The sequence below is a fragment of the Pagrus pagrus genome, assembly GCF_965226575.1.
Source record: "Pagrus pagrus genome assembly, chromosome: 8".
In the NCBI taxonomy this organism is placed as follows: domain Eukaryota; kingdom Metazoa; phylum Chordata; class Actinopteri; order Spariformes; family Sparidae; genus Pagrus; species Pagrus pagrus.
In genome coordinates, this window is record NC_140192.1 from 23,939,150 (window position 1) to 23,951,748 (window position 12,599).

Sequence of the window (12,599 nt, forward strand, 5' to 3'; positions counted from 1 at the left end):
TGGAATGGATCAGATATATAAATGTTTTATGGTGTTAAAAGGATTAGTTTGTCCAAAAATTGTTTTATTATCTATTCACCCCCGTGGAAAGTTGGGTGAAGTTTTATAACGTTTCTGGAGCTTTACAGCAAAACAAGTTGCAGCATTCTCCTAAACAAGTGAAGTAGCGAGGGACTTGTTTTTAAACTTATTTTAAACTTAAAATACTGAAAACTAGTAGTAAAAGGCTCAATACAGCTTGAATAAAAATCAATAATAATGAATAAAAGCGTTAAAACGTACACCCTGTCTGAATTTGGGATTTCAGGGCCTCTGGAGACTTTTTTTTTGTTGCTCCCAGCTACCTCAGTTGTTTAGGATAATGCTGCAATGCTGTTTTGCTACAAAACTTCACCAGACTTTTCAGTGACTTGAGTGTGAGTGGATAATGACTGAATTTTCATTTTTGGGTGGATTCTTTAAGTAGGAATGTAAATCGAGTCTTAATATCTTTTGTGTGTGTGAGTGTTAAGCTGCAAGTTGGGACATTGTCTGTCAGGCTTTGTTCTTGGCGGTAACAAAAAAGAGAAAAAGAAGTAGAGGGCAGACGGTCAAGAAGGAGGGGGCTAGGAGCTGCTGGGGTGAGGTGCTACTAAGTGGTACCAGTCTAGGGTCAAAGATCATGTCAAGCAGCATTGTGGTACCTTCATCTCACCCACTAATTAAAACCTGGCTGAGCCCACATGGTGGAGGTTTCACTAGTTATTACGTAAAAAACACATGCTTCATGTAAGGGACAAAAGAAAGAATGGGAACCCTGTTTATACCAAGTCATGAGGAAAATGAGCAAGAGAAGGAAAGGAGATTTTACTTACTACAGATGCCACTCAATAAGAAATCATATTTGAAGTAATAAAAAAGCGATTTCCAGCTTAACTGCAAGAAACTCCAGTGAAGAATTAAATGCGAAAAGGATTATATTTAAATATAAAGTATAATAATATGTTAGGACACATTTCATCCGCTACTGTACTATATATGTTTGACCAACAGACTGACTTTATTGACCCTATTGAGTTACAGCTCAACACCCCCACTCCCCACTGTCTGATTGAAGGCCTAGTGAATAAACATCATTGTTAAGGCTTTGCAGACTGTACAGACAGTTTTACTGATAACACATGTTGAACTATGGTGAATTACAGCAAAATTAGTAGAAATCTAATGTATTAATAATGTTTGTATCCAAATATGGAGCTTTAATGCTACAATGCTAAAAAAGAAAATTCAGTCATTATCTACTCATCTCCATGCTGATGGAAAGTCAGGTAATGTTTTGTACTTCACACGACATTTCTGGAGCTTTACAAAAAAACAGGGTTGCAGCATGCTCCTAAACAACTGAAGTAGATGGGCTACTAAATGGCTCCATACAGCTTGTTCATCGAAATCCAAGTCTCCGGAACCCCTGAGACTCCACAATCTACTTGAAAAGATGGTATTTATACCCTTGATGTGCAGTCGAGCTCGTGCTCCCACTTCACATGGAGAGTGTGCTCATGGTTTTAGCTTAGCAGCTATAGTAGTAAAAGATTTGGTTTCACAAAAGGGTGTAAAAAACCTCTTAACAAATCAATTTGGGATCCAAGGGCTTCTGGAGACCTGGATTAAGCTGGGTTGTTTTTTGGTTGTTTTTTAATGTTTTGAAACAATTCCCTATCTACTTTAGTTGTGTAGCATTAGTGTGGGGGTCAGTAGTTAATGACTGCATTTTAATTTTTGGGTGAACTTATCCTTTAAGTTATGTTATGTTTGTTAACCTGGTGTTACCTGTATGAGCATCCAAAAGAACTGACTGAGGTGGAAATAGTGAGAGAAGAGCGCCAGAGCAGCACAGCTGTCCTCTGAAAACATTCGGCCCCGGAAAGCTGACACCAGGAAACAGATCTGCAGAGAAACAGAGATAAAAGACACAATCAAAATCAGTTACCATTGTGTGTAAATAAGGAAGCATGTTGTTATGGGAATAACCGTATGTGCACGTACACATATTTTTAGGGAACATGATGACATTTTGTATGACTACCTGGCACACTACTACACACACAGGTGCAGTTGTACTTGCAGTGTCAGCGGGTCATATTGCGCATGAGGCTTGTTTTAAAGTCTATACATTTTTAAAGGAGACAGCAGGACTCAGATAGCCCCCCTCCCACAGAGACATCCTATCCTGCAGACCTGTTACATCACCATGCAGCAAGCTATGCAGGCATGGGCAAAAATAAAAACAACAACAGAAAACAGCACTGACAAATATGTTCCTTTCGCATCATCCCACACGCACAAAGACTTGTACAAACGTGTGGGTGCAACACTTGTCCGAAATAACAGAATAAAGGGCATTGCAGAATCACTGCAGAAAACAGCTTGCGGTAAGTGTGTATGTATGTGTGCGTGTAGGTGTGTGTGTGTGTGTGTGTGTGTGTGAGCGAGAGAGAGAGAGAGAGAGAGAGAGAGAGATAGATAGATAGATAGATAGAGAGAGATAGAGAGAGAGATAGCAGGAGGGAAAGGGAGAGAGAGTTTAGTAGGCGGGAACGCATCTGGGCCAAAATTCAATTTGTAACATTGGAGGCAGGACTGTGTGGAAAACCCATGAGGGCAGCAGAAAATACTGCTGCTCTGCCGTCCATCAGAGAGCTTCATTAACCTCTGGCACTGACAGAGTGTGGTGCCGGTGCAGCCGGACGATTGTTACATAACCTGCTGCCTGTCGGCCCGCTGCCAGTTCCACGGACCAGAAAGAGGGTGAATGAGAGAGAGAAGGAGCCGAGGGATGTGGGCCGAAGGATAACTTGATGTCAAATGTTACTTACATTATATTCATTACACTCATTTGTCAGACAGAAGCACACAAAGCTTCGAGGCTCTTTACCCTACACATACAGTAATTATCTCTGTTACCTCAACAGTTGTTTGACTTGACTCAACAAAGCCAAACCAATGATTCTGAAGACAGACCAGCTGAGCTCTTTATATCTCCAAAACAAGCTAACGTATACTCTCAGTGCCACCAGATGGTTTCGGCTAATTTGCTTAGCAAGACAGTCTCTATAGCAACCAGGTAAATAGGTATGGTGAGCTGTGACATGACCTGCTCGCCACATGTGCTCTCCGCTTGTATTTGTTGGCCTTGTTTTGTGTTGAGGTTACTCCTGATAAAGAATGATATTAAGTGACATGCCATTCAGATGGCACCACTAATCTGTCCTGTTTGAGTAGGGGGATGTCAACTTAGTCACTCCTCACTTTTCTCTTCTCCACAGGCGCAAGTGTATTTTCAGTCTTTTTCTCTCCCTCCTTGTAGGGTTTTTCCCCTGTCTTATTTGCTTGCATTCTGAAAACCCACCAGGAAAACCCTAAATAAGCGATCCTGTTTTTTCCAACTCTTACTAACCCTGTCTGCATCCTCCTGTTGACTAAGGGGAAAAGTCAGGGCTTTTCTAAAAAAAACAAGAATCATGAGTCACTTTCCCATCCAAGCCCTGCAGGGTGTGTGTGGGAGGGATGGCACAGGAAGGAAACTCGTTCCCGGACTGCCTGGATATGTGCCCGAGTGAAGCGGCTGTTCAGGTACCTTATGGGAACAAAGATTATGCAGAGCGGTTGTGTGTTTTTGGCAGCAAGTTAGCGCCATTTGGCCATAGGCACAGTATGACAGACATCCATCCTCTCATAACAATGGGGAAACTACCAAGTGAGAAGTGCTAAATCAAGTGCAGGATGCTGGACACATAATCATAAGCAAACATGCAGTACACACAGGCATGTTTGTTTTACACCAAAGGCTCTAATTTTGGAAAATCAAAGGCACCATCAAGTGTGGCATGCAAGGGAGTGATAGCCTACTTTAGGTATTTTGTGGCTGTGTGCACCAAGGGCACATTTGTGGGATACATTATAAGTGTGTATGTTAGGGGCTTTAAAATCTGGACGTATCTACAGCACATGTAACAACAGTCTAAATCTTAACATGCCATGGCTCTGAGCAGTCACCCGCACCAATTTACTATAGCCTTTTCGTGACAAACCCTAATAGCCTCAGGGATAGCTATTGAACCACTGAAACCACTGACCTGTGCTGAAATGATGACATAACAGGTATATAGAGAAATGCCCTTCCATGGAAAGGAGAGCAAAGGGCTTAGAAGAAAGTCAGTGTGTTTCTGTGCAGTGGCGTGAATGGACTCTCTAACAGGTGGATACCCCACACATGTGCATATGTCTGTGTGTTTGAGTCCCCTATGGAGCTGGGCTAAGAACTATCTGGCTCACCTCAAAGATAGAAACCAGGTGTACCAGTCTGGATGAATCAACAGGTGATAGTTACATAAAGATTTTATTTATCAGAGCTTGTCTGACTGTCATCTGCCTTTTCAACAGGCCCTGAAATACACACAGACAGGTAAACACACACACAAGCACACTCTGACAGGACTTTTTTATTGCCTTTGTGCCTGCTACATAATACTCTATTGTCACTGCTCACTAAGGTCTGGCTGATGTATCACACCTTTTGACATTTGGTTAAAAAAGCAGGGCAGGGCATGAAACTCCATTTAAAAAGATCAGTGTTTCTATATGGGTTACAGAAACTGATCTTCCTCTGGAGTGTTTATTATTTTGATTATTTATATTGTCATTTTAATGTTCATGTTAAGCTGTACTAGGCCATGAGGCTAAAAGAAAATGGTAAATTATGAAATTTTGGGGTTAAAAACTCCAGATAAGCTCTGAAATCATCATCTAACATTTCCGCTGCACCAGGAGCAGCGTGGCCTTTGCTTATGAGAAATTAACATCAGTACCAAATAAGGGCCTAAACCAATAATCCCAAATTTCTTGTACTCTTAGCCTGGCATGAACCCGTTTACCACACCACTGAAGACAACCTCTGTCCTGAAACTAGCGTGAGAAATAGGGTGTGACTCAGATAGGGGAGTTTTCCTCCCTCCCTAGAGGTAATTACACTCAGGACAAACAAACTGCTAAGTGTCACGAAGCACATAGCACTAACCTTAGAGTAAAACAAAAGAGGGGGAGGTTGAATATGGGTAAATTGGAGTCAATCAGGTTTCATGACAAAACTTTACACATACAAACTTATACACATTATCTTAACTTATTAACTGTGACAGAACTATTAGGTAACAGCCTTTGACTATAGAATCCCCTGCAAGGACGGAGGGGTGTACTTGGACGAATCAAACTATATCCATTTGTTCTTTGATGGTGAAGCTCCTACACCTTGACAACCAAGTACAGCGACTCAGCAAGTCAGCAGCAAACTGTTACAGGGCTGGCCTTGATATAGATATGGCCTTTGTGGAGGCTTATTAGCTGAGATTAGCTAAATGGGTATGGAGGCCATGGATACAACTATGGCCATTGTTCAGTCCATTGTGAAAATAAGACAGGTACATGTCAGCGCTGTCAGGGATGGGTTAGTAGGGTGGGGAGGTGACAGTTTATCAAATCCCTATCTATCTACTGCTCCTTTGTCCCTGAGCCTTCTTCTATCTTTTTGCAAGACACCAGGAGTCGACCTGTCCGGACCCTCAGGCTACTGACTTATTACAAGCAGAGACTGGGAGGTGCTGCAGGACTCTAAATACAAGTCATGTCAGTGTAGCGTGTGTTCTGTGCACACTCTCGTGTCTGGTAAAACAGGAACCACCAAAGCTCTCACACATAATGCCTGAATGCTTCTAATTTATTACCCCATTGTACACAGATAACAAGTCAAGATTCTGTCTCAAGCACATGTGATTTAGTCCACAACACCCAGTATATTGTCAGAGAGCAAATAGAGTAAGATATACATAGATAGGGCAGGAGAATACATATAAAAAGTAGAAAACAAAGCAGCTATTCTTCTACTGAATTTTTGTGGCCTTGTCAACAGGCCTAGGATCTTAAGCCAGAACTATTAGTCCATCTCTTAGCTAAATGGCCAATCAGTGAGCATGCTTTTGTTTCGTGGCCTCGAAGCACCCCAGAGACTGTCAGTTCATTGTTGTTGTTTTTGTTCCAGATCTACTGCTGCCTTGGGAATGATTCTACTTATCTTAAGACAGGATTTAACCTCGCTTTGATATGTTAAGCAGGTCTGAAAGAAAAAAAAACCCACTTGTTTTCCAACCTTTTGCCTGCAGTAGTAAACGATAAAGAAGATGACTGGCTTAATGCCAAATGGCGTAATCAACAGGACTGACACAAATAAGAAGCATTAGCATAAACTAAATCACAACACCATACAGTACAAAACAATTTAAAGCCATCTGCATACAATAGCTAGATCACTATTTACTTATAAGGGCTTACAAAGGGGATCAGAAAAATGCTGCAAAAACAAACTGCACTCAGGAAATGTAATATTCTGGTGCAGCCACTTTGTGCTGCTGCTGCTGGTTGCAGCTCTCATCCTCCCAATGAGTTTTGCAGCTGATCGATAGCCCCTGCGTGCTGACGCTAACGTGGCTAGGAGTACCAGTGTGGCTAAAAATAGCATCTGCCTGATGCATTACATCACTGAGGGAATGGGGCCTTAGCTGTCTGCCTGCCAGACTATCCATCTACGCTCGTGTCCAAAACGCTTAACCTCCACCTCTCCCCTCCTGCAGCCTCCCATCTCCCATCCCTTTCTATACCCGCAAGTCCCTCTCCACCCTCTGCTCCACTTCATCTCATCCCCCCCCCACCCCCCCACCTCTTCTCCTTCACCTCCCCCTTCTCTCTAACAGCTACCGGTCTGATCTAGCTGGTTCCAGCCTCAGCCTGCACCCTGGGTGTTTCCTCTTATGCCTTTGTTCAGAAGATAAAGCAAGATAAAGCAAAATGAAAAGGAGAAAGAGAAATATGAGATTCCACCCTTACTCTTTTCATCATTTTCTCACTGAAGCAATGCCTTCCCATCAAGCAACTTCAGTCCTCATCACTGTCAATCACACCACATCTTCTCATTCACAGCTGACCAATTCACACAATTCTAGCAACATCAGCAAAGGCAGCGTAAATATTTCAAAGTACACATTTATCTATAAGTATGCCTGCTTTAACTTGAGTAAGGTGAATGGAAACTGTATTTATTTCAGGTCCATTCAACGCCAAATTTTACATTGTCACTCTCCTCACGTGCAATAGCCTCTCTGATTATGCGTGTCTGTGTGCTGAAGCACACGGGACAGCCAGTTGCCAGAAGCGGGTCACATGGGGATGGCTGATAGCTGGGTTAGTAGGCCACTCTGCGTGGAGAATGAGAGGTTTAACATTTTTCCTGACAGGACATGTGAGGTTGTTAAAATAAAAATAAGTAAGAACAAAAACAGAAGAGCCCTGTGTGAACTTCTGCGTCACAGCTGAAATGGAAAATGATTAAATCTAACTGGTGTTAACAGAGCCACTGTTAAAATTAAATCTTGACCATTTTGAGCCTCACTGGACACTTTCCCAGCATACTGGGCATGCGTGTTAATGAGTAGGTATCTCAAATGTTTCTCGAATAGCATGCCCAGTTGTTTAAGGTCAGGGTGGAGAAGTAAAGTTCATGGTTGTTTTGGGTTGAACCTCAGGCTGAGGCTTACTTGCTGAGCCAGCTGTTGGCAAATAAACACCCACTCCCCTTTAGTCTGTTTCACATTCAAACAACCACAACACTGCATCAACATTTGATTACGTGAGCAGTCGCAGTGATACAGCCACAGACTGTCCATGTGCTTCTGTGAAGCAGAAGAGAATGATATCAAGAGCTTTTAACAGGTATTTTGGGAATGACTGATATATTCCCAGAATAAACGATGAGTTGAGAGCCTGCAGGTTTCTGAGTTTCACTGTGATCCGCTGTGACGCAGCATTGGGGGACTGTCAGCACTTTGAAGAGTATGAGCAATTGAAGCAAGCTCAAACGTTGTCAACAATTTACACTGTAATAGGTGTTATTGTTTCAAGTTGAGGGAATGCCGAAACCAAGGACACATCTCAGATTTGTTTGGTGTAGTCTGAAGCTCTGAATGAAAAACTAAGTGATAAAATACTTTTTACAACACCAGATGCTAAGTACTCTTTTTTGTATTCCTGCATCATATTCAAATTAGAGCACATTTTCAAAATTGTATTCAATTGTGATCTTGAAGTAGTATTTTCTCAAATAACAAGATGTTTTCTGTGTAGTTTAAGACTAAACATTTTTGCTGTTCCTGCATCTCCTACTAATGTTCATGCTTACTCCCCCATACACAAGATCTCAGCAGTGCCACCCACATGAAGCACATTTAGCTGCATTCCAGCAGGCCTCGCTTTTCTGCCATTCACACTTCAGTCAAAGAGCGTCTACTGCTGCAAACCTGCAGCTGCTTTTCATCACAACAGGGCCACTTTCAAGACGCCTCTTGAATTTCCTTCCTCAACATCTGGTGTGAACCAGTCTGGAGAGCAGACAGAGAACTCTTTGGCCTGCAAGGCACGAGACGCACGCACATGAATTCATGTGCATACACACACCTATAAAAACACAGCTGCTCAAGGTCAGCTCCCTAAACACACACACTCAATGGGTCTACTTTGCTCTACCACAAACCTCTGTGTCTGTGTATGTGCTTTGGTGCATACATAAAATGGGTGTGCACCAATTCAAAATTAGTCCTCTACGATCTACTACCATGGTGTTGACCATTGAGCTTAGTTGCTTTATGCTATTTTGGGTCAAGAGATAAAAAGCTACACAGTAAATCATGATTAAAAAAAAACATGAAAACATGACCACAATGTGCTGTGAAAGGAGTTTCTTTGTTTCATTTCCTCCAAGGTCTTTCAGTCTCAATGAGATACACAAAACTTAAAGTGTTACTCCACCAATTTCACACATTAAAGTGCTTCTTTGGGAGTACTACTGCACATGTGCAAAAGTAGTGTAAAGCCTTTTGTGGCTCCAGAGGTTGCTGCATTTAATGCGATAAATTGCCTTGTGTGATGTCACTCAGTGGCTAAGTTGCATTGTGAGTAATATAGGCAGTCCAGTGGTCTGCCCTGTGGTTGGAGTCATAATGGACAGGTTAAAAACAAATGATCAAAATGGAAACAGCAGAACCAGAGATATCAACGTTTTTATCACCATTTCCAAACCTGGTGCCTACATTAGCCATTATACTCAGCAACTGAGTGACATCACTGCAAGCAAATTTATCAGATTACATGCAGCTTCCTCTGGAGCCACAAAGGGCTTCATATACTACAGGGCCACAAGGATCCTTCAGAGGGCTCAAAACCAGCTACTCAATGAAAGCTTGTGACAGATTAATTTCACCATTGATGCACTCACTTAGACTTACCAGACATTTGAGCATCACTGCTACCAAGCAATGTCCTGGAAAATGTCTCCAAGTTTGTTGAGAAGGCACAAGCATCACAACACAATAAACTTAAGGAATGGCAGACACGACAATTCCAAACATTACGGTCACGTCAAAGCAACTTGCATAGAACAGAAGCTCTCACCTGGAGAAATAAGGACATCAACAGCACAGTAAATGTGACATACAAGAGAAGTGGGTGAAAAAACAGACAGCTCACCCAACCGGAGAAGGCTGTCCTTGCCAAAGGACTGAACTTTGCTCCAGAACAGGTGCTGGTAGTAGATCTCATCACAGCAAGTTGTTGTAGTTGGCAGACACAGAGGCAGAACAACTACGGTTGAAGGTATCAGCCGTCCTTGCTAATGCAAAAGCACCCCCCTCCAACCACACTACTGAGGAAAGGAAGGCCCTGGCATCACGCAAAAAAGAACCGGAACATCACCATTTTGCCGGCAGACAAAGGCAGGTGCACTGTAGTGCTAAACACAGTGGACTACCACACCAAAGTCACTGATCTGCTTAGTGATACTAACACCTATGAGACACTGACGTGAGATCCTACCAGTGGCTACAAAAAGAAGGTTATAGAATATCTGCAAAAAACGGAAAAAGACAAAGCCATTGACAGACCATTGTATTACAGACTGTACCCCAGTGAAGCCATCCCATGCATCTGTGGACTCCCCAAGATACACAAGGAAGGAGCACCACTAAGACCCATCATCAGCCGCATTAACTCAGTTACCTATAACATATCCAAGCACTTAGCCAGTATCCTAGCTCATTTGGTCGGTAACACTCAACACCACATCAAAAACTCACAGGATTTCGCCAACAAGGTGAGATAGAAAACACTGGACTCAGACGAAACAATGGTTCCTTATTATGTCACATCACTTTTTACATGCATTGCCACTCAAGAAGTGGTTACGATGGTGAAAAAATGCCTGCGACAGGACAGCACTCTGTCCAGCAGAACCAACTTCACCCCAGACCACATCTGTGCCTTACTTGACCTCTGTCTGACGACCACCTACTTCCAGTACAGTGAAGGTTTCTACAGACAGAAGCACGGCTGTGCCATGGGCTCACCGGTGTCCCCAATAGTGGCCAACCTCCACATGGAAGAAGTTGAGAGCAGAGCCTTGATTACCTTCACAGGAACTGCTCCAAGCCACTGATTCAGGTATGTGGGCGACACCTGGGTCAAAATCAGACCAAGGGAAGTGGAAGCTTTCACATAACATATAAAGGCTGTGAACAATAACATCAAGTTCACGTGGGAAGATGTCAGAGGAGACAGTCTGCCCTTCTTGGACTGTGCAGTACACATTGAAGAAGACAGAAGCTTCAACATTGAGATGTACAGAAAACCTACACAAACAGATCAATACTTGCTGTTCGACTCCCGTCAGCCACTGGAGCACAAGCTGGGGGTCATCAGAACCCTACACCATCAGACTAAGACCGTGCCCACAAAGACAGAGGGGAAGGAGAAGGAACAGAAGCACATCAGGGGAGCACTTTAAAACTGTGGCTACCCAAACTGGACCTTTGTCAAAACCTCTTAAAGATCTGGAGCAGACAGAGAGGAAGAGACAGAAAACGTTACAACGTCGTCATTCCTTATGTCACGGGAATATCTGAGAAACTCAGGAGGATCTTAAATCCCCGTTCACTTCAAACCTACCAACACGCTGAGGCAGATACTTGTCCATCCTAAGGACAAAACACCCAGGCATAAGCAGAGTAATGTAGTTTATGCTTTTTCAATGCAGCCAGGACTGCACAGATTTGTACATTGGGGAGACAAAATAACCTCTCCATAAATGAATGGCACAGCACAGGAGGGCCAACTCCTCAGGTCAAGACTCTGCTGTCCACATACATCTGAAGGAGAAAAATCATTCCTTTGAGGACAACAATGTAAAAATCTTGGCCAGAGAAGACGGATGGTTTGAAAGAGGAGTAAAATCCATCTATGTCAAACTGTAACGACCGTCTTTGAACAGAGGAGGTGGCCTAAGACATTACTAATCACCCACCTACAATGCAGTACTGAGTTCCCTCCCCAAACAGCTTTACAACCATTCACACCTGGGCTCACCTAGCCCTAGCAACCCACATGAAGGCTGGTTGGGTCTATGACCCACAAGTGGCCCTAACGACTCTGAAATTCAGAGCTGACGTGTCCTTAACGATTCTGTAAGGACACTCCCACACAGAGTTTAAAAGCCTGCAACTCCCCTCCAGTTAGTTGAACTAAAGAAGCCTCTTGGATGAGAGGTGAAACGTCTTCAAGAAACTGAAACAAGTTAAGTTGCTTACGATACAGCACCTAGAATTACCAAGACCTGGGTGACTGAGAACCTTCATCAACATCGTTATATGCTATTTTTTCATATATTCTGTAGTACTCCCCAAGAAAGGTAAACACATTTTAAAGGGGTTCTGTGTAAATTCTGTGTTGTGCTGAAATTTATAAAACTAATGTTAGCTAGGAGTGGAGAGAGGCACTGAGACAAGGCACCAAAGGACGTGCATATAGTTACTTCCTTTGGACTGTCGGACAGAATCTGATCCTAGTCCTTTCCAAAGAAATCCACAGTCAACAGGTTTAAACAATTTAAACATATCACACTGTTGTATAGGCAACCAGAAGAGACGGGGAAGGTCTAATTTTTCACATCACGTTACAATCTGCTCACATATGGCCAATGTAAAAAGTGATTAATAGATGTAAATTGCTACAAATTGTTAAATAGAGCCCCTTGAATGTCTAAAATTGGTGGAATTACCCTTTAATTGATTTTTTACCCTTGAATTGATTTTAGTCAATAGCTCAGGCCATCTTTCCATTTTCATGTGACACTGATTTAGAATCAGCGGCAGAGAGAGAGAAATGGAGGTCTGGTCTAAATGATATGTAACATGTCTTTTCAACATGCTGATATGATTATGAGAGGGCCATGTGAGTTACATCACAGGTAAGACTTAAGCCACTCATGTTTGCAAGAAAGCACACAGAGATCTTGTAATGGTGACCTCTTGCATCACTACCATATCGGTAGTACTTTCACGCTTCAGCCATTCATCTGCAGAATGAGGGCAAGTCTAATCATATTGGACAGGAAGCCTACAGAAACCTATACAGACCCAGTAAAGCGGCTTCATCCACTGCTGTCCAACAGGCCATCGATTGAGGAGATA

At 42.8% G+C, this 12,599-nt stretch overlaps 1 protein-coding gene across 3 annotated transcripts in view; it reads right to left on the reverse strand.

Annotated features, from left to right (window-relative positions):
• Positions 1-12,599, reverse strand: part of adgrv1 (adhesion G protein-coupled receptor V1) — a 122,210-nt gene that overhangs the window by 31,661 nt on the left and 77,950 nt on the right. For all 3 annotated transcript variants that reach the window (XM_084360536.1, XM_084360535.1, XM_084360537.1), the window contains one exon: positions 1,810-1,926. In XM_084360536.1, the coding sequence (XP_084216662.1) occupies positions 1,810-1,926 (117 nt within the window). The remainder of the gene's footprint in view (positions 1-1,809; positions 1,927-12,599) is intronic.